Source organism: Neofelis nebulosa, chromosome 9 (assembly GCF_028018385.1).
Source record: "Neofelis nebulosa isolate mNeoNeb1 chromosome 9, mNeoNeb1.pri, whole genome shotgun sequence".
Lineage (NCBI taxonomy): Eukaryota > Metazoa > Chordata > Mammalia > Carnivora > Felidae > Neofelis > Neofelis nebulosa.
Genome location: NC_080790.1, coordinates 50,492,320 through 50,520,117, shown reverse-complemented (window position 1 = coordinate 50,520,117; position 27,798 = coordinate 50,492,320). Strand labels below are relative to the sequence as shown.

The following is a 27,798-nucleotide window of genomic DNA, read 5'->3' as shown; positions in this document are numbered from 1 at the left end:
CCAGCACCAGGGCTGTTGCCACTGGAGTCCTTTTGCATACATTTCTCAAATGATAATTCACTCTACCCAGCCTCCTTCCCCACCCCCCTAGGCCGATTTATTGAAAAAACCACCTTATATGGTAATATTGTTAACACACCGTCAGCTGGCCTTTTTAGGGACTCTGTTTAAAGAAGATCCGCCTCTGGGGTTTTATATTGCTCTGGTATTTATGCCAAAGACACACCAGCCCTCCGTCACTGGGAGAAGGACCTCTCGTATACTCGGTGAGTACTGCACACACAGCTTCTGCCATCCCTTCCTTTCTGAGGCTGCCTGGCCCCCTGGGTGCGGGAGGTGCCTCCAGATTGGCCTGGCTTCCGTGACGCTGGCCCAGCTCACATGTCAAGGCGCTCGGTGGGCAGTGGGGCCTCCGGGCATGCTGCTGCCTTCCAGGAAAAGGCATCTCTGGGCACGGGGCATGCTGGACAGCCCTGCGACTGGATGGCGGGTGGGATAAAACACCTGTGGTCTCTACTCACCCTGCTCACCTGGGCCACTGCAGATCTATAACCTCATGTCCTCTGTCATGGCTCAGAATGTCTGAGAGGCTGTTTTAGGGAAGCGGATGTTTTGCAGGAAAACAGCTTCTTCTCGGGGTATTTGAATCAAAGCCAACAATGGTCCCAGGATCCATGCGATGTCTGTGTTGGGAATGGAAGTGTGTTTTCTTCAGTCCCCTTGTGGGTCTCACTCTCCTCTGATTCATGCTTGGCTGAGATGAATTGAGAATTTTCTCAGTCCTTGAAGGCTCCAGGGTCATTGGGGGATGTGGAAACTCAGGGTTGGGGCATGGGCAAGTGTCCTGTGGCATCATGCAGGTTTAGGGCTGGCGGGAACATGACAGTCATCTAATTCATTCTGAAGACACTGAGGCCTAGAGAAGTTAAGTGACCTGCCCAAAAGGCTCACAGCCAGCTGTGAAACCACCTACCAATGCCTTCATCCTCCCCTCCGATCCCCTGCAACACATGCACGCACAAATAATTAAGAGGGAAATGAGACCAAGGGGCTGTTTCCACTTTTGTGACCAGAGTTGTGAACATCTGTTTGTGGCTGAGGCAGCTTGGTGCAGTGGTGGAGCCCTTGGAGGCAGACTGCCCAGCTGCCAGAGTTACTTGGTGACCCCAATGTTCTCACCTGTAAAATGGGAGTGCTAATACCTACCTGGTATTATGGGAGTAATAATACCTACCTGGCAGTGTTGTTGTGGGGATTAAATGAGATAATACATTTATAGGGTGCTCAGCTCAACACTGTTAGGGCCTGGCCCTGAGTGCTTTAAGTATCACCTGCAGGGCTTGTTAAAACACAGATGGTCCTCCACCCCACCCCAGATTCTGATTCGGTAGGCTGGGGTGGGGTCTGATAATCTGCATTCCTAATAAGCTCCCAAGTGATGCTGAAGCTACAGTTCTGGAACCACACTTTGCACAGGGAGGCACTGAGGGCTTGCTTTTTACTATTCGAACAAGTGTAGACTTTGAGGTTAGCCTTTGAGCGGAAAAGAAACTGAGCTTCCTCTGGTGGAGATGGATAGGTACTTGGAGAAAATGCAATGAGCAATGTGATACTACATGCCAGGTCTGGGATACCAAATGGGCAGTATGACATCATGACTTTGAGGCTAGAGTTCTTTTCTCCTTCCCTTTGTTCATTGCACCAACATTTATTGAGTACTTATTATGTGTCAGGCTCCTGCTCCTTAGGGACAGTGTAGAGGCTTCTGCAATCACTAGGAGAGATGAGCAAACAAACAGATAAAGCCCAGGAGGGGCCGTCACCCAGTCCTGGAGTTATCTGGGAAGGCTTCCTGGAGGAAGGGTACCTGAGCTGGGTACTGATGTAAGACTAGTCCCCAAATCAGGGAAGCATGGTCTTTGGACTGTTTAAGTGGCTCAACTCCACTGAATTAGATTTCAAGACAGGAAGCAGGGACAGTTTAAACAGAGGGGCAGGCAGCGCTGGATTACTAAGGCTTCATACACTAAAGGGTTAGGCAATGGGGGACCACAGAAGCGTGACGGCAAGAGATCTGCCCTTTGAAGGGACTGCTCTGTCAGCGGTGAAGAGAGTGGACTGGAACAGGGCGAGAGCGCTACCGGAGTATGCAGAGGCCCTGAGCTGGAGCACCGCGGTGGCGCGGAATCAGAAATACAAGACCCCAGGATTGGTTGGAAGGGCAGTGGGAGGAGTCGGGTCTTGGGCGTGGCCTCCAGAGTGGGCGGTGCTCTTCTCTCTCGGGCGGTTCCAAGTTGAGGATGGTGATGAAGGCCGCAGCCCTGGAGGTGGAGTCGAGGTGCTAGGGGCCTGGGGTATAGATGCCCTGCAGGCAGTTTTCTAGAGCCCGGGAGAGGGGTCTGGACTGAGCGGATCCGGCAGAGCAAGAGAGAGAGAGGCTCAGGTAAAAGAACAGGCCCAAACGGCAGATTCCTGAGGATCAGAAATATTACTAACCAGAAGTCATTTTTAATTTAGTTAAGTATACCAACGAAGTCAAGATAACAAAGTTGATTAGAGGTGCTGCTGCTGGAATTTTCCACCGCAGGAGTGTTTTTTGTTAAATTATTTCTCTCTGCCAGGCTAATTGTATGGATATGTGTGTCTGCAGATTATTATAGGCAGCTGCTTAATGTCGTTTGAAGCCCTCACTGCAAAATATTTCTCCAACTATTGTTTGAGGTCCCACCATCTGAGAGGCCTTCCTTTTAGGACTTACATTTTGTACTGAAATGAAAATGCCTTTGGAAAGTGGTGTAAGTTCAGTCTTCCCTTTAGTAATCATTGATTTGTGAAGTGGATGGTTCAACTCCTTCCAATATGACAGACTTCATTATGGGAGCAAGTTCTGATAGAGAAGAGTAAGAGAGGTCATAAGAACTATGATTTTTGCAGCCCTTTGCAACAGGGTTTGGCAAACTTTTTCTGAGGAAGGCCAGATAGTAAATATTTTATGCTTTGCAAGTCTAAAGGTTTCTGTGGCGACTATTCAAGGCTGCCATCATAGGGATAGCAGCCATAGACAGTATGTAAATGAACAGGTGTGGCTGTGTTCCAATAAAAGTTTATTGATAGGCTCTGAAATTCAAATTTCATATAATTTTCTCAAGTCATAGAATATTATTCTTTGGCGTTTTTTGCAACCACTGAAAAATGTCAAAATCATTCTTAGCTGGTGGGGCCCATGAAAACAGGCATTAGTTTGCAGATCCTGATTTACAATTATAAAGCACTTTCGTTTCCACTATTTCTTTTTTTTTTTAAGGGTTATTTTTTTTTTTTGAGAGAGAGAGAGACAGAGCATGAGCGGGGGAGGGGCAGAGAGAGAGAGGGAGACACAGAATCTGAAGCAGGGTCCAGGTTCCGAGCTGTTGGCACAGAGCTCAAACTCATGAACCATGAGCTCATGACCTGAGCCAAAGTCAGATGCTCAACCGACTGAGCCATCCAGGTGCCCCACATTTCCATTATTTCATTTGCTTCACAATCCCAGGAGACAGATGCTACCCTTTCCAGGAAACTGAAGGCCAGAGGGGGATTCAGGGGAAGGGGCCATAGGAAGGGGGTACCCTGAGGGAGGAGAAGGGGAAAGAAAGGGAAGCTGGAAAGAACTCTGAAGCCAAATCTTGTCTCCTTCAGAGTGACAGGTTGGGGGGCTAACGTCTCTGCCCTCATGTTTGCCTGAGGGTGGCCAGGGAGATGAGTGAATGAACACATTTTTTGGCACCCATTATGTCTTTGGGTTTTGACCACCCTGAGGGGCGGGGTGGAGCTGGGTTTCTAACTCTGAAATCCTCAGTGAAGACCAGATGTGCCGAAAGAGCCAGAATAATTCTGTTGGCTTTCTGTGAGCACAGAATGGTTGTGACCCCGGGAAACCACAGTGACTTTGGCTTTGGTTCAGCTGATACACTCAAGCCTAGTCACAGATTACCAGCAAGCAGCTGAGAAAGGTCTAGAATTTCTCTTGGCAAAGACATTCCAGGAGAGCCTGGCTTCATGGTGAAACCTTTCTTCCCAGGCAGTGTGGGACCCCGTGGAGGCCCCACTCCAGGCCAGCAGCCCTACCCCTGTCTTTACCTCTGTCACTTCTCATTTGGTTCTGACTTCAAAAAAGCAGATTTAAATCCAGCTAAAGTGCTGCACAATGGCATTGTTGACAGCTTTAAGTTGCTTTGTGGCTTGTCTCAGCTGCTGCTCAGCTTGGGAAACAAAGTCCAATCCTCTCCTTCCATGTGTGGGGAACTCAGCGGGAGACAAAAGGGTCCATTGAAAAGCCAGACAGGCTTGAACTACAGATCACACCAGAGAGGGATGCTGAGGGGACCCCAGAGGGAGATAGTCACAGAGATGCAGCTTTTCCTCTCGGCCACCTTCTAGCTTTCGAGGTGGTTTTCCCTTCCTGGTGGACCACCTGCTAGAACAGGGCAGCACAACTGGTAGCCGACCAGCTTGTGAAGAGAAAACTGTCTCCCTGTGATTCAAATCAGGCCCGTGTGAGCAAGCTGTCAGGAGACTGGACTGTGGGGACCCAGGAATCCCAGGGGCAGGGCAGATCAGGTTTGGAAAGGGTCCACTCGGGTGGTGGTGGGGGTCACCCACTGTTTATTGAGCACCTACTGTTTGCTAAGCACTGAGTTAGTTTTGAGGGCTGTAAACATAAACCCAGACTTAGTCCTGGCATAGGAGGGGTGCAGAGGCTCAGAAAGAGAAGTGAACACAGATCCTTTTGTTTCGGCCTTTCGCTGCCAACGGCTCTAGAGAGATGGGGAGACAGAAGCAAAAACACCAAACATGGAGAAGTTAGGACAGTTTCACTAAGGAAGGTGTAAGCTTCCGGCTTTGGAACCTGTTCTGAGTTGATGCCAACCCTGCCTCTTCTTGACTGAGAACTTGGGCCAAGTTCTTTCCCTTCTCTGAGACTTGGTTTCCAAATCTGTAAAATAGAAATAAAAACATTTTCCCTTGGGGCTTTTATGAGGATTAAATAGATAATCTATGTGAAGAGCCCCACATTTTTTAAAATTAAAAATACATTTTTACCAAAAATGGAAACATGGACAATACTGGTATGTTTCACCTAGCAATGCAGCTCACCCCTTTTCTGTTGCATTAACTATTCTGCTCTCCCCATTATACAAAGGTTTCAGGCAGTTAGTTTACAAGCCAATTTATTATTCGACAACTTCCTTTGATATTACGTGGCTTCTAATTTTGGTTATTTTAAGCGGTGATAAACTAGCCCGTAGCCAAATCTTTGCATTCACCCATGAGTGTTTCCCAAGGATAAAATCCTGGAAGTGCCTTTGTGGAGTCAAAAGTTATGTACATTTTTAAGACCGGGGACAAGGATTTTCGAATTCCCCTTCTGAAATGCAGTGCAATTTGGCACACCTCCGCTGTGAATGCAAACCCACCTCCCCACACCTTTGCCAGATGCGGGGAGGGGGCGGGGGGCAAGCATCGGACCTGGTGTTCCAGCTAGAGGTGGTGTTAGCTTTTAGCCTGGCCCCAGAGTACTGCTCCCTCTTCCCAAGACCCCATGTCTCGCTTACAGATGCTAAACAAGAGCTATCACAGTTTGCTTATTTCGACCCACGTGCAAAACCTCGTATTTACCCTGTTAGGTTTAATATTATTTGACTTGGCTCATTTTCTCTGTTTTTTCAGATCATCTTGGGTTTTGATTCTTCCATCCAACACATTTAATATTATACTCTCTTCCAGCTCTGGAAGTTTGATCGGCACGTACCCCATATTTTCATCCAACGCATTTATAAAAATGTGTGACAGAGGACTGAGAGTGGAGCCTGGAGGAATATTGCTGCCTCCAGGTTGATGTTGACTCATTAATTAACACCTTTCAGTGACAGTAATTCAGGCAGCTGTAAATATGCCTAACTCATTTATTGTTCAGCCCACATGGCTTTATCAATAGGGATATCACAGGAGACCTCGTCAGATGCCATGATCAAGTTAAGGCCCAAGGTCTCCCACCTTCTTCTGCATTCCCAGCCCACAGCAGTCCCGGGGAAAAAGGGGAGGCTGTCACTCTGTCAACACTTGTTCTTGGTAAACCCTTAGTAATTATAAGAAATCACTGCTTCTTTAATAATGCTTTCTTCTTTAACAGTGCCTTCTGGAAACCTGCCTACCTTGCATATCAAGATTAACTGATGTTTGAGAAGTCTGCTTTCTTTCCCTTTTTGAACATTAGAACAAACTTTGCCCATCTTCAGTTTTCTGACATCCCTTCATTTCCCACTCTTCTAACATGGTAGGAAGTTAGGATCTTCTCTGCAGTCCAGAAACTGCTCAGACCAGAAACTATTGTTTTAAGCAGCTAGGGGAGGGTGCTGTCCTTCAATCTCCATCTCATCTCACACCTTGAGTTCCTCTTACCAGTGTTTGGTCTATCTTTGTTACTCTGAAAATCCTTCTCCTTGACTCCCATTGATTAATTCACTCCTTCATTTTGATGACATTTAAAAGCACACTCTGTGCCAGATATTGTGTTGGGCACACTGAAGAATCGTGGGGGGAACAGGACAGACCCAGCTCCTGCCTTTGCAGAGCTATGAATGAGCCGGGATATGCAGAGTTGATCATTGCTCATGCAAGTTCAAGGTGCTGTGGGGCCAAGAAGAGGGGATACTGACAGACTGGTGGGCCAGAGAGGCCTCATGAAAATGCAGTGTCCATGCAGAGGCCTGGCAGGTGATAGGAGTTAGAGTAGCAAACAGGTGAGGGGAGGGTGCTCCAGACCCTGCGTCTCAAGGTCCGGCAGGGAGAGAAGATGACACAGTTCAGAGAATGGAAAGAAAGTCCATATAGGCAGAGTGAGAAGGCCAAAAGGGGGCAAGAGGGAAGGTGAGCCTGGAGACACAGGCCCGGCCAGACCCTGGGGAGCTCTGTGGCCTGAGTTAGAGGGCTGGGACTTGATCCATAGCCATGGGGAACCCCAGGGGGAACAGGGACAGAGGCAGAGCTGGATTCAGGAAGTCACAGCAGCTTCTTCCCTGGTGTCCACTCTGCTTTGAATGTAACAGGGAAGAGCTTCCTTTTAGCCTTAAAGCGTGTTACTAACCTTCTGCTCAGCCTCGACTTTGCCTTTCTGACCTCATATTCACAAGCCTGTGTCTCTGTCTCCTCCTTGCTTTGTCCACCTTTGATGTGAGGCCACGGAAGAGCCAGCGTCACAGATTTCCATAGCATTTATCTCCTTTCCCGGCCTGTGGTCAAATGTTCTGAATGAAGCTTCCAGGGGCCTTCCTCCTCAGCAGCCACCTGTTTTTCCTGGACTGCTGAGAGTTAACCTCCCTGAGCCCAGGGTCTTTCTGTCTTCCACCTGTCCCCCTGGGGAACCCCCAGGCCAGGGGGCAGTCTGCACACCCTCCCCTGAGCTTCTGTTGTTTCTTCTTTGTCACCGAGCGCCAACGAGTCGTCAGCTGTTGTCTTTTAGCCTCCCTGAAAGAAAGAAAACCTGCAACAGATGTGGGAAAAATGAACTCCCTCACCACTTTGCAGCCATCCCAATGCAGCGATGAGCATCAGCGGACGGACTGCTGCTTTCTCCACCCAAAGAGCCAGGGACTGGGCTTCCTGTCCAGAATCCTCTCTCCTCTCAGGCTGCCCTTCCTCCCCGAGCCGCTTCTAATGTCCACATCCTATAAAGATATCCATCCTATTAGATTAGTCCCATTGAACACCAGTCATATTAGATTATTGACTTCATTCTGCCTTAATTACCTGTCTAAAGACACTATTGCCAAATATGGTCCTGCTCTGACACGCTGGGGGTGAAGACTTCAACATATGACTTGGGGCGGTGGGGACACAATCCAGCCCGGGACAACAGGCTCCAGGGAAGAAGTCCAGCTGCCACGGAGTGGGAGTTCAGGCCCATGTCTGCTCTTCGTGGAACTGGGCCCTGGTTGGAGGTGGAGTCAAGCTTCAGAACCAAGAAGCCTGTCTCCAGCATGATTTTGACAAGGCGCTGACTAGTTCTCTTCTCCCCCTGCCCCGAAGGTGCTCCAGCCCCCGGTTCACTCAGCCACACTCACCATGTGTGAAGAGGAGACCACTGCGCTCGTGTGTGACAATGGCTCTGGCCTGTGCAAGGCTGGCTTTGCTGGAGATGATGCCCCCCGGGCTGTCTTCCCCTCCATCGTGGGCCGCCCTCGCCACCAGGTATGTGCTCATCTGGACCCAAGGCTTTGAGCCTCTAGGAGGAAGCGCTGCATGGTGGAGACTACCTGACGTGTGTGTGCGCGCGCGTGTGTGTATGTGTGTGTGTGAGCTTTGTGAGTGCGTGTGTTGGGGGTGGGGGGGGGACTCGCTTCCAGTTAACTAACAGAGCAAGACCCTTCAAATAGAAATATCCAGGACTAAACCCAACATAGCTCAGGCATGCAGGGATGGTATTATGTTTGGCTTAAGTCTTTGGAAGAAACTTGTCAAAAATACCTGCAAGTAAATAAGAACTTTGCCTTTAAGAAATGTACACTCTGTGAACTAACTTGAGATCACAGGCTACAACAGAGGCAAAATATTTCACCAGGAGGAGCACAAAGGAGGGAGAGATTAAATATGAGCGGAGGGACCAGGGAAGAGAGGCTTTGCAGAACAGGGAAAACTGAGATACGGAGGATCTCCTCATATGCAGATAAAAGCAGGAGCCAAGATGTGGGGACGTCAAAATGTAAGCAGAGGGTATCTGAGGAGAGCAAGTGTGAGCCCTGTGTGCGTGAAGTGAGGGAAGAAGCGCATGGGAGGCCCTGCTCTCTCGGAAAATGACGTTGTCTTAGGAGAGAGAAGAGAGATGAGCCCACAGGAAACCCTCCCCCTTCTCTCCACGCCACCTCCACATTCATCAGTACCTGCCTCACCCATGTCTCATTCTGTCCTGTCTCCAGGAAGAAAGATATCTTTCCCATCTGTATCCTTCTTCACAGCCCCTCCAGTGCCTAGATCCCCCTAAGTGGAGCCCTCAGCCAATCTGGTTCTTCCTTGTCTTTTGCATTACAGGGTGTAATGGTGGGAATGGGCCAGAAAGACAGCTACGTCGGGGACGAGGCTCAGAGCAAGCGAGGGATCCTAACTCTCAAGTACCCCATTGAACACGGCATCATCACCAACTGGGATGACATGGAGAAGGTATTGGTGGACTCCCCCCTTTTGGTATAATAATGCACCGTCATGACCCTCGTCTCCCACAGGCCTCTGTCCTGTCAAGTGCCTCTAAGATGTGTCTCATATCCTTCCTTCCTTCTTCGTCCATCCCCCTGGTCACTCCCCGTGGGGCTGCCAATGGCTCTCGTTGGACGGCTGCAATGGCTTCCTGATTTCTTTGTCTCCAGCCTCACCATCCAGTGAATTCCCTGCACTGCTGCAAAGCCAGTCTTCCTAAAAACAGATCGGATCGTGTCCCTCATCTTCTCGAGAAGCTTCGGTAGCTCCTCATTAACTGACAGTAGCTTCTTAACTCCCTGTCTGGGGTCTGAGGACCTGTCCTACCTAATGCCCAGCTTCATCCTTTCAAACAGCTTTCGCTCTAGCAGGTGCTCGATGCTGCTGCTGCCTCTACGGGGGCAAATGGCTTCTCTCCCTTTCATTTTTTCCTGTCATGACCTCAGGGAGCTGCATTAATGCCATGTCGTTATGATGATTCTCTAATGAAAGTTCTAAGTAGGACTCTCTAGGGGTTTCTAGAAACGCGCGCGTGTGTGTATGTGTGTGCGCAAGAAAATGCAGGGGTAAGGGGGGGATTTTTAAATGGTAGTTTGTGATCAACAAAATCACGTGTGGGAAATGCTAATAGAGCCTTCCTAATATTCTTTTGATATGTTCTGCTGACATTTGTTTGAGAATCCTTGTTTTTGCAAGGAGTGCCTTTTGAAGTGCCATAGAATACTTATCGAACGGACTGCGACCAGAAAGGAGGATGTTGCTGTGAAATCTGTAATACACTCTACTCTTGTCTAAATCCCAGATTCAGTTATTTGGGGTGTGAAGCTTTTACGCTGTGCAGTGGCTAACAGCACAGACCCTGGAGTCCGTGGCAGGGAGGTCTGGCAGTGGGTTCTTCCTTTTGAGCCTCAGTTTCTCCATTTGTGTAGATAAAAATACTTACTTCATTAGGGTTATTTTGGAGACTGAATTAGGTACTCAGTATGATCTCAAGGCATGGAACACTGTACTCAGTAAATGGCATCTATTACTCATAGTATCTAACAGAATCTAATTCAAAAACATAATAGACAAAATATTTTGGTATAAAAATATTTTAGCAGTAATTATTTTAGTAGTAATAATGTGTGACCTCTTTAAAGAAATTCCTAAACATATATTATACACCTCAAAGAAAAATAGAATAGGGGAAAGCTGTCAAATTTTCCCAAATTCATTTATAGGCTCATTGCCTTTCTAATAAAAAACTCACAATTTTTAAAATTGTATATATATATATATATATATTTATTTATTTAAATTTTTTTAACATTTATTTATTTTTGAGACAGAGAGAGACAGAGCATGAACGGGGGAGGGTCAGAGAAAGGGAGACACAGAATCCGAAACAGGCTCCAGGCTCTGAGCTGCCGGCACAGAGCCCGACGCGGGGCTCAAACTCACGGACCGCGAGATCATGACCTGAGCCGAAGTCGGCCACTTAACCGACTGAGCCACCCCGGCGCCCCTAAAATTGTATATATTTAAGGTGTACAAGCTGATGGCTTGATACACATTTATATATGTAAGAGCCACCACATTCCAACTAATCAATGTACCTATCACCTCACATCGTGACTTTTTTTTTCCTCGTACTGAGAACACTTAGGATTTACACTCTTAGCAAATTTCATATACACCGGACAGTAGTGTTACCTATAGTCACCATGCTATACATTAAATCTCCAGAATTTATTCATCCTGCATGAAGGCTTTGTACCCCTTGACCAGCATCTCCCTGTCTCCCCACCCCCAGCTCTTGGTAACTACCATCCTACTTTCTGCTGCCATGAGTTTGAGTAAAAAAAAAAAAAAAAAAAATCACAATTTTTAATTCTGCAGGGTAATCATAAATAACGTACGTTTGGAGAAATAAATAAGGCAAAATTTAGAGAACACAATGAGTAAGGAAAACTATGCGAAGCTTGCCATGTTCACATGTTAAAATATAATATAGTATACAAATTAAAATAGTTTGGTACTAGCACAAAGATAAAGAGGAAATACATGATAAATGAAACTTTGAACACCAAAGGGAGAACAGGGTTGGTCAACAAATTATTCCAGAACAACTGATGAGTTATTTGGGGGATGGGAAGTCTTTATGGCCTCTACCATACACCATTTCACCAAACACATATAAACTGAATATAAAAGTTAAATATAAAAATTCAAATGGTAAAGAAATACAGCATAGTAAGCATGAGCATTTATCAAATTTCTGGTGAAAGAAGTCATAGAGGGAAAAAATGACAAATGTGATTTTCAAAAAATCATGGCTTCTAGTATGTGAAAAACATAACCAAATGTAAAAGGCAAACAATAAGTTGCAAAAAAATTCACAAGAGCAATTAAGATTAATATAAACAGCCAATGTAAATTGATGACTAAAAATACAAAGTCTCCACTGGGCAAATAAATAAAGGACGTGAACAGATAATCCACCAAACAGAAATTATAAAAAGTTGCAAATCTGAAAACACTTAAACTCATTTGAAACAAATGTAAATTGTCAAAGTAAAACAATGAGGTACTATATTTCCCTACCAAATTATTTCCTATATTAAGAGTGAGAACCCTGGATGCAGGTAGGGGAAAAATGGCTTTCTTATTCTGGAGGAAAGAGTAATTTAGCCTCTTTGTTGGTAAAAAGAAATGAAAATGTCTTCTGGGGTGCCAGAGTGGCTCAGTTGGTTAAGCATCTACTCTTGATTTCGGCTCAGGTCATGATCTTATGGTTCGTGAGTTCGAGTCCCGTGTTGGGCTCTGTGCTGCAGAGTCTGCTAGGATTCTCTCTCTCTCTCTCTCTCTCTCTCTCTCTCTCTCTCCCTCTTTCTCTCTCTGCCCTTCCCCCATCTCTTTCATAAATACATTTTTTAAAAAGGTCTTCCAATCACCATGCTAATAGCCTAGTAATTCCACTTTTAAAATTCTTTTCTTTCGAAATGCCCTGAATAGAAAAAGGAAAATACAATATGTGCAAGATAGCTGATAGGATTATTTATAAACAAAAATCAAAGATACCATGAACAGTAATACAATTAAATATACGATAGCATATGATGAAATGTTGTATAAGCATTAAAAATAAATGTTCAATTAATTAAAAAGAAATATTTACTATGAAAAAAGAAATTATTTATGTTACACTCACCAAACAGTGGCAGGAAACAAGATTGAATGTAAAAACATAAAAATAGTGTAACAATAAATAAATACAAGTATACGAAATAAATAAGTCGTGATAGTAATAAATTTGAAAATGCTCAAAGGTGAAAGATTAGTAAGAAGAAAAAGCCAAAGTGTTAACTATTATTAGATGATGGAAATGTGGGAGACTTTTACTCCTCTTAGAAATAGTTCTATAATTTTAAAATTATCAACATCTCTAAGTTTTAAAGTACTTTGTAAAAGCTCTAAAAAGTTAAGTGAAAATGAAGTGCAGGTATTTGGCCTCAACAGCCATGATTCGGATTCCTGGACCCGGGGTCCAGCCTGGGAACCTGCACCAACAGCAGTCACCCCAGCTCGTTCTGTGATAAAGCGTCTGGGGCCCAAATTTGAAGAAATACTGACATCACTCAATTAAGACTCATTGCCATTCGTATCTCTGTTGTGAAACTTACATAGACAGGGCCTTGGCTTCTGCCGTGTCCTCTGCCTCAGATGCCCTTCTCAGCCTCTGGAGACCTTCCTTTGCCTGCAGGGCCAACTCAAATCCCCCAGATAATGAACTGCCTCCTCTTTTACTCAAAATGTGGATATATCTTTCTATTTTGTCTTCTTGGGTGTCTTACTCCTCTCTGGGCCTTGAAACCAACATCAAGGGACCATGTCTGATTTCATATCTGTCCTCACTACAGTTAGCACCATCCTAGCACAAAGCCGGGAGTCCACAAATATATGGGTGCAATGGAAGCAAATGACCCTATGCCCCGCCTCTGAGGAAATCAGAGCCCTATGTCCCTGCCACTCTGCTGAATCCCTCTGAGATGTAGAGTCCTATTTGGTTGTCTTGGATCATTGGACACAGTGAGAAGAAATAGCTTCCTCTAAAGCAGTGATTCTCCACAGGAGCAATTTTGCCTCCTGGGAGACGTTTGGCAATGATTGGAAACATTTTTGCTTGTCATAGCTGGAGAGGTGCTACTGGCATCTCGTGGGTGGAGGCCAGGAATGCCGAACATCCTGTGATGCATAGGTCAGCCTCTCACATCGTGGAATTATCCAACCTGAAATGTCAAAGTGCTGAGGTTGGGAAACCCTGCTCTAAAGCACCAGCCTGGCCAGTAATAGACAGTGACAGTTCAAGCATATCTGACAGGTTCCCATAGAGAGGTGTGAGCAGGGGGAGGGAACCAGGAAGAGATGTTGAGGCACCCAAGTAGTAGGAACAGAGGAAAGCTCTTACATCCTAAGCCTGAAAGGTGGGTTAGGGGCAGTGTCACTAGAGCTGGAAGAGGAGCCACCCAATAGGAGCCGGGCTCACAGTGAGCCACACCATTGCTTGGAGAAACACCCTGACCTCTCTCCCTCTTCCCACTCTCCAGCTTCTTGCTGATGTCTTCCATCCGCCAAGCATAGCCATAAGCCAGGAAGCAAGGAATACTGAGAGATGCAATGGGTCTTCTTCTTCTACAGAAGAAGAGTAAAGAGGAGGGAATTTCCTATGGAAATAATCAAGACGCTAAGTATATTGGCCCCAGATCTGAGTCCTGTCTAGGGCCCTGTTGAAAAGGAATGTAAACGCCAAAGGTTAAGCAGAAATTCCCAGGACTGACAGTCTTCTCTTCAGACCCATCCCACGCTGTGGACATTGTGTCATGCTCCCCCAGCATGTACATGCCAGTGGAATTTTATAGGAGACTCCTCACCTCATTTGACTTTTGTCTCAACCAGATCTGGCACCACTCCTTCTACAATGAGCTGCGGGTAGCACCTGAGGAACACCCCACCCTGCTCACAGAGGCCCCCCTAAATCCCAAGGCCAACAGGGAGAAGATGACCCAGGTAAGAGGCCAAGAAGTCTTAAGCATGACACAAGAAAGCAGCATGGATCCCTTCTCCCTTTCACGCATCAGTGCAGCAAAAATTTTTGAGGACATGCTATGTGTGTAGTCTATGTCAGGCCCTATGGGAGGTGGGGTGGTGTAAATAGCACAGCCCTTGCCCTAAATAAGGTTACAAACCATCCTGTGAGCCAAGGGGTGCTGTGATTTCTGCCAGATCATCCTTCATTCTTCATTGTCCTTTCAGATCATGTTTGAGACCTTCAATGTCCCTGCCATGTATGTCGCCATTCAAGCTGTGCTCTCTCTCTATGCTTCTGGCCGCACAACAGGTGAGCAGCCTGTAATCTGGTCCCTTCCTGACTTGATGTGGGGGGGGCAGGTGCTGTAGAGAAAGCTGGGCTCCTGCAGAAATTCCTGCTCAGAAGAATCAAAGGGACAGTCAAAGTCCAGGGAAAACCCTGCTTAGGGATAACAGAAGGGAAGCCCATGTGGAATGCATTCAGGTCTACCCAGTAGAGCTGGCAAGAATTTATGTGAATGAAGCATGACAAGTACATCAAGCGAGGGCTGTTTCCCTCACAGCAGTCAGTCCCTGAGCTTAAATACACTTTCTAGCAGTATTGGAATGTTTCTGCTCATGCGCCTGTGATGGTGGACATGTATGTGCCCTTGGTATAGAAGGGTGCTCAGGGAAACAGAAGGAACTTCAAGATAGAGCAAGTTGTAATGGGGACTCGATAACTTCCATGAACATTGTTCAACATTCATTCATTCAAGTATTCATTGATTCAATGAATGATTGATTGATTGATTGATTGATTCATTCATTCATTCTTCAGACATTTCCCATTACTCCCTACCAGGTGCCAAAAACTGCACCAGGCCATTGGCATACAGTGACAAATGAGACAGCCCTGCCATCCCAGAGCTAATGGTCTAGTGGGGGAGAGGCAAAATGAAAAGATTGTTTCACTGCTGATGACAAGGACAGTGATGGGGAATGTATGATGGTTCTATAATTCACTTATTTGTTTTACCATTTCTCTACTGCTGGACTTTTAGGTTGTCTCCAGTTTTTATTTTTTATTATAAAATATGCTGTGATCAGCATCCTTGTACAAGTGTAAACTACCTGTCTCTGGATGTTTATTTTGTATCGGGCCCTTACTGAGCCATCTTATTAGCTCTAGCCATGTCTCAGTTGACTCTCTTGGGTCTTCTAGGTGTACAGCCTCATCATCTGTAAATAATGACAATTCTGTTTCTTTTTGATAATACCTCTTATTTCTATTTTCTGTCATATTGCATTGGCTAGAACATCCTCGACTGTATTAAATAATAATGATACAATAATAATTTAGTGTTTCTCCATAGATTATGATATGGATTGAGATTTATTATCGTGTTGAAAAGCTCATTTCCCTCCATGGTTTAATAAGTTTCATCAGTCAAGAATGTTATTTTTTTTTAATTGGATGGTTTTTATGGTCCCTTCCAGATCTAACATTCTCCATGCCTGTGCATATGTGTTAGTTTAATGCCAGCAGGATGTGCAAATTATCCAGTCTCCTTAAAGAATGTGCAATTGAGATGCACACTGACAAGTATGCATTACCATGAAAGTGTTTTAAGGAATACAAGAAGGGAAGATGTTTTACTTGCCTTCCAGAAAGCTACCTTCTCATTTTGGAGAATGAATTGATGTACACAAAAAATATTATTATTGATCCTTATGGTGGGTGAATTTTCTTAGCTGCTTAAGAAAAGTATGGTAATTGAGGATCATTTGGGAACCGGTCCCAGAAAGATGAAAGACAAGAAGTTTTCATGGGTCCTATCCCTCTGTCCATAGGCATCGTGCTGGATTCGGGGGATGGCGTCACCCACAATGTCCCCATCTATGAGGGCTACGCACTGCCCCATGCCATCATGCGTCTTGACCTGGCTGGCCGTGACCTCACTGACTACCTCATGAAGATTCTCACAGAAAGAGGCTATTCCTTTGTGACCACAGGTATCCAGCCCCTTCCCTGATTCTCACTTGAGCTCAGAATGAAATCTGATCTAGGACCAGGTGTTCTTTGATGAGAAGTCTGTGGCCCCCTGCCCTCAAACTCTCCTGGGATAGATGAGGAGGCCCCTAGGCTGGGGCTGGGCCTCTGGACAGGACCAGGTAGTCAAGGCGGCCTTATTTATGGAGGAAGGTTCCCAACCAAGATGCCCTTGGGAAGGCGATAAACCCTCCTAAGTGCCCTTTCAGAGCATTCCCTGCTTCCCCAGGGACGTGCTACCTCTGTCCACATCCACACCAGGATCAGAGATGGTTTTTACAGTGCTAAATGGTAGCAAAAATCTGATGATGCATTTTGTTTCTTAGGGGCATTTGTGGTTTGTCTGAGGAACATGGAATAAATAAGGTCTGAATTTCTAAGGGGAACTTGTCATGCCTCAGTGGCCACCCTGGACAAGAGGAGATCTTAGGCAGGGCCCTTCCTAGATTCTGTAAGATCACAGCAGATTCTCCTACATCTAGCCGGAAACGTGTCCTGTAAGGCCCTCGGGAAGGCCTGTAGCTTTGTCAGGCCAGAGTAAAGATGGCAAGGAGAAAAGCCCATGCGAAGTTTTGCCTGGGAATCAAGATTTTGAACTTGCACTTTAGGAAGAGGAATGAAAAATTAACATTTATCCTAAGAATGAATTCAGAGTAGAGGAGGAGGTTTTCACGGAGATCAAAATAGGACAAACTAACAGAACAGAGTATCTGCTTTCTGTCATTTCTCCTCTTACTAGCTGAGCGAGAAATTGTGCGAGACATCAAGGAGAAGTTGTGCTATGTCGCCCTGGACTTTGAGAACGAGATGGCCACAGCAGCCTCCTCTTCCTCCCTGGAGAAGAGCTATGAGCTGCCAGATGGGCAGGTCATTACCATTGGCAATGAGCGCTTCCGCTGCCCTGAGACCCTCTTCCAGCCTTCTTTCATAGGTGAGGTGTTGCCCACTGTCCCTGCTAATCGAGAGTGGGGATGGGGGGGGGTAAGGTAGAGGGGTGGGGGGACGGAGGGAGAAACACCAGGAGCCATGCACACTTTGTTTATGGTTTATACATAGCCCACATTTTTCCAAGAAGAACCAAAAACACATCAACAATACAACTAGATAAAATCTAATTTTTTAAATGTTTATTTCTTTTTGAGAGAGAGAGACAGACAGAGTGCAAGTGGAGGAGGGGGAGAGAGAGAGGGAGACACAGAATCTGAAGCAGGCTCCAGGCCCTGAGCTGTCAGCACAGAGCTCGATGCAGGGTTCAAACTCATGAATCGGGAGATCATGAACTGAGCCGAAGTCGGACGCTCAACTGACTGAGCCACTCAGGTGCCCCGATAAAATCTGATTTTAAATAAAAGTATAGGAAAATCAAAATAAAGGAAAAGCAGAATAGGGAATATAACATAAAACTAAGAATAAGGTTAATACACAAAACACTTCTTGGATGGCCCAACATTTAGGTCACTGGGACCAAAACCCACAGTGGTAAACAGAATGGGTCTGGGGGCAGACCTGGTCTCAAGTCCTGATTCTGCCCCTTCAGACCCTGTCACCTTGGATGCGTTACCTTCTTCAAACCTCAGTTTCCTCATCTATAAAGTATAAGTAATGATAGTACCTACTAGATAGGGTTACAACAAGGATTAAATAAGAGAATATTTAATACAAGGACAACTACTTTTTTCGAGGAGTGTATAAGAAGAGATGGGCCTGTGAGCAAATGCTGATAGATGGTGTAGTGTTACATACCAACTGCACAAAGTGATAGAAGCCTAGGAAATCAGTGAAGGCTTCTTGGAGAAGGTGAACATTTGAACAGAATCTTGAAGAATGAGTATCATTTGATGGTATCTGGGGACGGAAGGAGTGCAGGATGGGAATGGCCTGCAAGGAGGATGGAAGGCTACCTATAAAGACATGGAGGTGTGAAAGGTCATGTTGTATTTGGGACATGATGGGAGAAGTAGGGGTGTGTGTGTGTGTGTGTGTGTGTGTGTGTGTGTTTGCACACAGGGGAAACTGGAAGGAGTTGCCAGACCCCACAAAGAGCATGGTGTTTAATCATACTAGCAATGAAGATCCCTGCAAGTTTTTAGCTGGCAGTGTAGGAGGGTCAGGTTTGTATTTTAGGAAGATTCCTCTAACCTCAGTGTGAAATTCTGTCACATGGAAAAACTACTAGAGGTGGGGGAGACTAGGTAGGTGGGCACGAGCTGGTTGGGCATGCAGGCCTTTCACTGTGGAAAGTCTTGGTGCCAGGCTAAGGTAGCTAGATGTAACCTGTAGGTTAGGGGGCTGTCAAAGATGATATGACGGGTATATCCATGCAGTGGAATACTGTTTAGCACTAAAAGAGAATAAAGAACTGACACAGGCTGTAACATGGATGAACCTTGAAAACATTATGTGAAATGTTAACATTAACATAACGTTAAGTGAAAGGCGCCAGACACAAAAGGCTACGTATTACATGATTCCATTTATGTGAAATGCCCAAAGCAGGCAAATCTATAGAGACAGCAAGTAAATTCGTGGTTATCTAGGGCTGGGCAAGGGGTGACGGGGGAGATGGCAGTGTCTGCTAATGGGGACAGCGTTTCTTTTTGGGGTGTTAAAAATGTTCTGAAATTAGGTTTTGGAAATTAGAGTTTGCACAATCTGTGAGTATACTAAAAGCTACTGAACTCTAAAGGGGTGAAAACTATGATATATGAATTCTAGCTCAATAAGGCTTGAAAAAAGACGACACAGTGGAATGTTCCCTTAGAAATATATCTCGGGTGGGGCTCCTGGGTGGCTCGGTTGGTTAGGCATCTGACTCTTGATTTCAGCTCAGGTCGTGTTCTCACACTGTGTGAGTTCAAGCTCCACATCAGGCTCTGTGCTGTCAGAAGCACAGAAGCCTGTGCTTCAGATTCTCTCTCTCTGCCCCTCCTCCTCTAGCATTCTTTCTCTCTCAAGATAAATAAACTTAAAAAAAAAAGAAAAAGAAAAAGAAATATATTGGTGAAAAATGTGACAGGTCAGTCAGAACAGGAAGAACTGAAGGCCAGTTAGAGGTCTAATCCTGGGAGGTGATTAAGGGTGTGTACTAAGGTCGCTGCACCAACAGAAGGGTCACTTGAGGAGCTGGAAGTGTGGGTATTTATGACGTGATGGATGTTGACAAGATACTATGACCTGTACTAGGCATGGAGTCTGCCGGGATTCATGAAACCACCTACAATTCCATCATGAAATGTGACATCGATATCCGCAAGGACTTATATGCCAACAATGTCCTCTCCGGGGGCACTACCATGTACCCTGGCATTGCTGACAGGATGCAGAAGGAGATCACAGCCCTGGCCCCCAGCACCATGAAGATCAAGGTGGGTCCTGTCCCAGTTCCCTCCACCCTTTGGGAAAATACAAAGGTCCCAAAGACCTGCCTACTTGGGAGATGCTCCACGTCTCTCTGCCAGGCCCATAGCTTGGTGGTCTCCTGGACTCAGCATCGTCCTGGTCTAGGGCAGATTTCATCTCAGGGGATTATGCTCCTTGGGCACTGGTGAGCTGCAGACATGTTTAGCATGGGATCTCAAATGTAATCACATGATGTCACATGAGAAGGGGGTGAAAGAGCTTGGGATGACGAGAATATTGAGGGGGTTGAGGATGCAATCAGGAGGAGGGAAATAGAGGGAAAGAAAAGAAGGAAGCAATACTACAGCATCTTTAGACTTTAAAAGGGCTGTGTTGCCCCAGAGGAGGGTCAAAGTTTCGGAGAGAAAGTGTGGCGTGGGTCAGGCTGCTGGTTCACTCACAGACACATCACTTGATTCCTGGGCAGCCTTTGATCTGTTGTCTCCTCTTGGTTCCAGTCCTCCCCATGTGGCTGCTCACCAGGGCGGCTCACCTCACGGGCCTCATCAGAACAGGGGCCCACCTGTCTTCTGCTTCTCCCCAGCCTCTGGTCCCCAAGCAGCCATACAGAGCTTTTAGGGCTTCTAGGAGATTTGCTGCCAGCAGGTTTAGAAAAAGAGTTGGGAATTGAATACAGGTAATGAATAGATTAAAAGTTACAAAGTCTCACAGTCAAGTTGGTCTCTGGGAGTAGGCCTGATCTGAGGAAATGTGTTCTAAGAACCTTTTTCACAAAGGAGGGCTGCCCTAGGCCTTCCCCCTTTCTAGCATATGGTGCCCAGCACAGGGAAGCAGAGTAGGTCACCGGGAGCCACTGGAGCCACCGTACTTACTAAGGCCTGCCATACCGGGGGCATTGTGCCAGGGCCGGGGCAGGGGCTTTTTACCAGGACCATGTGTCAGGATCCCACACCTCGCCTCGCCCCCAGATTCTGGCTCAACAGATTTGGGGTGTCCCATCGCCTACATTGATAAACGAACACCAGCGTTTTGATGCATATCCCAATTTGTGAGCCACTGCCCTGAGTGATTCGTAGACATGATCACGGAGGGTGACTTAAATAAGACAAGAGGAGGGGAAAGGGCACTTGAAGCAGGAAAAATACAGAGCACAAAGGTTCCCCATGGTGTGTGTATGCAGGGACAAACACCCCCAGCCAAACTGGACAGCAGGATTTGTACAGAAGAATTGGGGAGATGAGACAGGCTGCAAGGATGTGGAAGAAGAGATGTGAGACCAAGGACACCAGCCCAGGACAGCCCAGTGTTTTCTCACAACCAGAGTGGCACAGCAATAAAGTGGCCATGCTGTCCTTGAGGTGTCAGTCCAAAGAGTGACCGAGTGACCTTTGTCTGACTGAATAATAAGATAACTTCTAAAGACTCTTCTTCCTCTCCAATTCCATGATCTCTGCAATTTAGGAAATATGTAGAGAGAGCCTAAGTAGACAAAAAAAAAAAAAAAAATCCAGTGTCTGGTTTCTTCTAGCACTGAATTCTTAGACCCTTTAATAGCAGTCTTTCTGGATCTGCCTTTAGGTGGAGTTCAAAATTGTTTGACAGGACAACCAATTTCTAAAGGCTAAGCTCAGGACTTGCAGGGGCAAGGATGAACCGTGTGTGTATGAACTTGAGAACTTGTCAGATGTAAGTGGCTGTTGACAGATGAAGCTCAAGACAGGGTGTGAGTGGACCGGCCGGCTCGGGATTGGAAGACTCAGACTGGCTGAGCTGCCCTTGCATCCGAACTCCAGGCAGGAACAGAGCAGCACTTTCCCTGCAGGTGTTTGCACGGGTCATCTATGGCTGAGGCACAAGCAACTGCGAAATCCCAGGGACATAACACTAAGCGTTTGTTGCTTGTGCATCTGCAGGCCAGCTGGGAGTCGGCCAATCTAAGTCAGGCTCGGCTAGGCAGCCCTGCAGGTCTAGCCAGCTCAGGTCAGGTCCATATCTCATTGTGGGGCCCAGGCTGAAGGGCCAGCAGCTTCTCGAGGGAAGCCCTTCCCCTGAAGGTGGCAGAGGCACAAGAGAGCCTGCCTGGCTGCATGCCTGAAGCGCATTTCAAGCTCCCGTTTGTATCACGTCTGCCTAAGTCCCATTGGTCAAAGCAAATACAAGGCCCAGACCAAAGCCACAGGGTGAAGCAACGCATCCTTCCCATGGGGGCGGGGTGGGGGGGGGGAGAGGGAGGGACAAAGATTTGAGCAACAATCTAATCTACCACAAGGTTTACCCTGTTTGTTTCTGACCGTGCGGCTGTCCTTACCTGGGGCAGCCCGCTCTGTAATGAGAGGATTCCCAGACCACCTCGCTCTTCCCTTGGGGACTGACGGTGATTCACCACATTTATTCTTCGCAGATTATTGCTCCTCCAGAGCGGAAGTACTCAGTCTGGATTGGAGGCTCCATCCTGGCTTCTCTCTCCACCTTTCAGCAGATGTGGATCAGCAAGCCTGAGTATGATGAGGCAGGGCCCTCCATTGTCCACAGGAAGTGCTTCTAAAGTCAGAACAGATTCTCTGGGGATCCCCTTGAGACTGCTCTGTTACTAATCATGAAACATTAAAACCTGCAAGCCTTACTTCTCTGCGTGGGGCTTTTTCTCTCCTCCCCCCTGGGCTTTTACGTGGTGCTAAGGACTTTTCACACCTTATTTTTATTTTTTTAAATTTTTTTTTTCAACGTTTATTTATTTTTGGGACAGAGAGAGACAGAGCATGAACGGGGGAGGGGCAGAGAGAGAGGGAGACACAGAATCAGAAACAGGCTCCAGGCTCCGAGCCATCAGCCTAGAGCCCGACGCGGGGCTCGAACTCACGGACCGCGAGATCGTGACCTGGCTGAAGTCGGACGCTTAACCGACTGCGCCACCCAGGCGCCCCTCACACCTTATTTTTAATCCACACAATGATCCTGTGAGATACACATATCCCCATATTATGGATGAGGAAATTGAGGCTCAGAGAAGTTAAGGACTTGCTGAAGACCACAGAACCAAGATTAAAATCCAAGTGTGTCTAACTCTAAAGCTAGTACTCTCACTCTACTGCCTTGTTTCCTTTGCCTTCAACATGAGTAAGAATGAGGGCTAGATGACTCTTGGGAGGGGGGGCGTGTTAAGAAACAAAAGCTTTCAGAGACGTACATCCTTTTACTCAAGGGCAAGACACAGAGAACATGAACACAAAGAGAAACACAAGGATTATAGGGTGTGGCATATGAATGGTTCAAACACAATGTTTGAACTTGTGTGGAGGAAGGTCATAGTGGCTTAAGGTCTCTATGAAGTCCTTTGTTATTGAGCATTAGGCTGTATCTTGCCCTGAAGCTAACTAAGAAAGGAGCAACATTCTTAGGAAGAATATGTTTTTCTTTCTTTTTCTCCTTTCCTCCTTCCTCTTCTTCTCCCCTTCCCCCTTCTTGCTCTTCCCTCCCCTTTTTCTTCTCCTTCTCTTCCTTCTGCTCCTCCTCCTCCTTCTTCTCTCTCTCTCTCTCTCTCATTCTCTTTCTCTTTTGTTACTTGCTCCCCACTCTCTGCCCTCGGTCGATTCTGTTTAATTTCACAAGTATTGACTGAATTTTCGGCATCTGCTATTACTGGGTAAGCCCACATGGAATTTACGTATCCAGCAAAGATGATTCCTGCCCATCAAAGTCTCACTGCATAAAGTGGGAGAAGACATACGCAAGACAATGATTTGAGGTGAAACGGAAGCACCCACAGAGTACTACGAGAAAGTAAGAGATAATAATGATAGCTAACATTGGTTGTGTGCTTCCAATACACGAGGCCCTAGGTTAAGGGCTTTATAATGATTTCCTCATTTGCTCTTCACCATAACACTACTAGCCGGTACTAGTATCATTCCCATTTTACAGCTAGTTTACAAACTAACTCACCCGCCTAGCTAGTTAATAGCAGAACTAGATCCCCACTTTTGCCTGGCGCACCCTTCACCCTCTCTGCCTACCCAAGTCCCATCCTTGCCGCCCCTGAGCAGATCCCACTTGGCTGGGAGCCTTCCCAGACACACCTACTTGGAGACAGTGGACCCCGGTGGAGGTGCACAGACCTCAATGGCAGGCACTCTTCCTCCCCCATCCCCACACTGTCCTCTGGGGTGGAGAAGTATGTTCTGCAAAAATCCTTAGTGGACTCATGTTTTAGGACATGTTTCCCAGAAGCAGACCCTGAAGTAAGGCTACACAGGCAAGCGATTTATTAAGGAAGCGCTCACAGGGGAAACCAGTGAGCAGAATCAGAGAAGCAGAACAAAAATGGAGAGGAAGAGCAGCAGGGGAGCTCTCAAAGTCCCCCAGAGGGTGGCCTCACCCTGATTCCCAGGCAGCTGGGTGTAAAAGCCTGACAGGATATAAGTGGGCTTTCACACTAGCCTATCAGTGATGAGTGAAGATGCACTCCGGGGGGGGGCGGGGGGGGGGAGGTGTGAGGTGGGGAGGAGGGGAGGTAAAGTCCCAGGCTTTCCACCTGTGCTGGGAAAGGGCTTCAGTAGTATGAGGGCAGTATTGCAAAGAAAAGCTGCCAGAACTGGCTGTTGGTAGAGAGAGCCAGGGGAGGAGGCCAGAGGGCAGCCACACACACACACACAGGATCTGAGGAAATGTGGAGCACTGACCATCCCTGCTGCAGAGGGGTGCATCAGAATCTCCACATGAGGAAAGACAGGGAAGCTGACTGGTTGTTCCCCACCCAGTCTTGTCCCACTTCAAGAAGTGCTGTCCTAGAAGCCTTCAGTGGAAGTCAACTATGGGCTGATAGTGAGGGGGGCATGGGTGGGTTACAATGGCTTGAGGAGAGACGAAATACATCAGGAAATCAACTCAAGATAAATATAGCAATAATGTCCCAGGCACAGAAGGCCAAGCCGAAGGCAGCCATCACTTATCACGTAATGTGTACTGGGTGGTAACTGTGTGGCGGGAGGTAAGTGCTGCTTGTGGATTATCTTTCTTAACCCTCACCCCTGGCTATCTAACTGCTCCCTAAATGCCTCCTAACCGCTCCCTAAATGCCTCCCTTTATGATTAGGTATATCAGTCAGAGTGCATTCAAGGGAGCAGAGGCACCATGCACATTATGGGAAGAAGGGGTTTATTATAGGAATGAGACTTTACCTGAAGGTGGGAATAGCTGGGGAAGTGAAGTTCTGGAAACAACTGTAGGATGATCAGGAAGGAGACACTAGGGCTTTGAGGACAAGCTGGGATCTCTCTGTGAACTCATCTGTCTGTCACAGTATCTGAAAGACATCTCCCCAGACGATGGCTAAGACTCTGCCTTCTGAATCTTACACCTGGGCCTCTTTTGGCTGACTCTAACTCAAAGCCCTGTCAGGAGAGGATTCTAGAAGCATACTTCCCGGCTTAACCAAACTGACTTAGCATCATCTAGCACATTAGAAAATCTTCGATGTAGATGAGACTATAACTGACCAGACATCCAAGCAGCAAAAGAAAGTCAGTGTCACATTGGCATATGTTTACCTTCTTATTTTTTGTGGCTATGTTGTAGCATTTTTGTAATATGGGTCTGTATCTATTTGTCACAATAGCACTTACAAACATTTGAAAACAGTAAATCCTTCAGAGCTGTACTCTAAGGACTAGAAAGAGTGCCTGATAACATAGTAGATGCTCGGCAAAAATTGGGTGAAGAAATGGATGCTGAATGACAAGAGTCCGTGTAGTGTAATCAACCCTTATTCATACATCCCAGCAGATATCTGACAAACTCTAGGAGCGTAAAGCGGCCTCATTCCTGTAGACAAGTAGGATGTAATTCTGTTCACCAAGACACTGCTGCTTTTTGTGTTCTGGCCATCACCTGAGAGGGGATGAAAACACCCTGTTTGCTCCTTCCAGGAGGGACCGATCCCTACCTTTTTGGGTGTCTTCCTTGCTCATGATGATCCCTTTAATTGCCTTCCTTCTTTATGCACGGGGTGGGGCAAAATACTCATGTTCATTCCATGAGACCTTCATTTGGGGCACAGCTGGGCCAATTAGATTCTCTCTCTTGGGAATTTGGAATTAGGACCAAGAAAGATATGAATCCATGATATAACATAATAACGAACACTACAAAATAAAAGGGAATAGAGGGGTCATCACTGATATTGGGACAACTGACAGGCAATTTAGGCCATTTTAATTTTTTACTTATAGTGAACACCAAGGAAATTTGAAAGCTTTTTAAAAGCAAGGAACAGAATGAGAGAAAATATTCATAAAGGACTTTATATCCAGAATGAACAAAGAACAGTAAGTAAAAGACAGATAGCCAATAGAAAAGTGGGCACGGGAGTTGACTAGGTCCTCCAAAACAGAAGTTACCGATATAGCCAATAAACATAGGAAAGAGTGTTTCACTTCGTAAATCATCAGGAGAATGCAGATGAAAACTATATACAGCATATTGGACAAAATGAAAAAGCTGACAATACCAACTGTTGTTAAGAATATAGGATGACCAAAAAAAAAAAAAAAAAAAAAAAGAATATAGGATGACCACAGTGCTCACCCATGATGGTGCGAGTCGATTGGGACAAACACTATAAAAACTACCTACTATTTGGGAATATTTACTAATGCTGAACATACAAATAACCTATCACATAGCAATTCCACTCACAGGTATTACCCAAGAAGACTGCATGCTTAACTTCACCAAAAGACATATTCAAGAATATTCATAGCAACCCTATTCATAATAGCCCAAATCTAGAAACTCATAAATGTCCATCGATAGTAGAATGGAGAAAACACATAGTGGTATAGTGACATATTGGAATACTGCACAGAAATGAGAATGAACTACAGCTACATATATAGCATGGATAAATCTCATAGATATTAGGTTGAATAAAAGAAATACTATATGATTCCATTTATCTAAAAAGCAGGCAAAACTATTGTCTGCTCTTAGAAGTCAGGCTATGGATTATTTGGGGTGGGTAGTAACTGGCAGGGCAAATGGATTCAGGAGCTACTAACAATGCTCTATTTCTTTATCTGAATCCAAGGAACATTTTAGGTTTGTGAGAAATTCATTAAACTGTACACTTATGATGCATGCGCTTTTCTTTACTACTTATTACACTTTACTATAAAGTCTAAAAAAATAATAACTTTTAGGAACAGGTTAGTTGCCTGTGTGCACCTAAAGTGGCCGACAACATCATCATTTAACTTTCCCGATATCCCAGATGGCAGTGAGGGCAGGGAAACCTTGGGGGCTCAGAGAGCCTCTCAAACTTGTTTGGATGAATATTTTCCAAGTCTGAGTTTACATAGCTAAAGAAATGCAAGCAATAATTTGACACGGAGGTGCCTGTGAGAGTAGGAGTAGAGGATGGGACTGACTTTAGCTGTTCCCGTATCTATCAGTGCTCCATCCAGGTCATCCTAAATAAATTTATAATCTATATTTAAAAATAATGTGCTTAATAAATGAACATCACTTCAATCATCTCATATAAACATCAGTATAAGAAAAGGTCCCATGCTTGTTATGCAAGACAGGTGTCCCAGCCAGGAACCCTTCCCCAACCCCTCGCAATCTGATCCCCATTTCCTAAAACCTCCCCCCTCTAAGGTGTTGCCTGAAGGCCGTTTTAACTGTTGGGACTCCTGGTTTGACTCTTGTGGTTTCAACGATGGAAAGTGGAAATACCCTCTGACAACATTTCATAACTCGTTAGTTCTGAGATCATTATGACAACTGGGTGGTGGTGGCAGGACAAAGCCAGTCAAGGCCTCACCGGGTGGCAGCAGCTCAGAACTGTCCCTGACCCTCCACAGAGCACAGGTCTCCACCGACGGCAGGACTACAGGTTTATACACCAGCCAAGTCTCTCTCTACTCTGGCTCTGCTCATCCTTTTACAAATCCCACTCAGATTCCCCACCGCCCCAGGCTGGCCTGCAGCTCACCCTCGCCGTGGTTCACACCCACAGAGCCCAACCTACGGTTTAAACGAGTTCCACTCACTTTATCCTAATGGGATTTTTGGCTGCTGTGCAAATCGACAGAGTGAACGTTTATTT

The 27,798-nt window shown here is 46.0% G+C and overlaps 1 protein-coding gene across 1 annotated transcript; it reads left to right on the top strand.

Moving 5' to 3' along the window:
• The first annotated feature begins 155 nt into the window (after positions 1 to 155).
• On the top strand, positions 156 to 22,313 carry ACTG2 (actin gamma 2, smooth muscle). The gene is made up of 9 exons (XM_058683671.1): positions 156 to 266; positions 8,068 to 8,229; positions 9,067 to 9,195; positions 14,167 to 14,277; positions 14,524 to 14,608; positions 16,132 to 16,293; positions 17,070 to 17,261; positions 19,514 to 19,695; positions 22,092 to 22,313. Exons 2-9 carry the CDS (start codon positions 8,104 to 8,106, stop codon positions 22,233 to 22,235), a joined length of 1,131 nt encoding a protein of 376 aa, XP_058539654.1. The 5' UTR covers positions 156 to 266; positions 8,068 to 8,103; the 3' UTR covers positions 22,236 to 22,313.
• The last annotated feature ends 5,485 nt before the right edge of the window (positions 22,314 to 27,798 follow it).

What these genes read in the sequence shown, in the direction of transcription:
- ACTG2 (XM_058683671.1), top strand. Translation starts at nt 8,104, where the DNA reads ATGTGTGAAGAGGAGACCACTGCGCTCGTGTGTGACAATGGCTCTGGC. An exon ending in ACAGGGAGAAGATGACCCAG is followed by an intron (nt 14,278 to 14,523) that starts GTAAGAGGCCAA and finishes TTGTCCTTTCAG; the next exon opens with ATCATGTTTGAGACCTTCAA. An exon ending in CTTCCAGCCTTCTTTCATAG is followed by an intron (nt 17,262 to 19,513) that starts GTGAGGTGTTGC and finishes GACCTGTACTAG; the next exon opens with GCATGGAGTCTGCCGGGATT.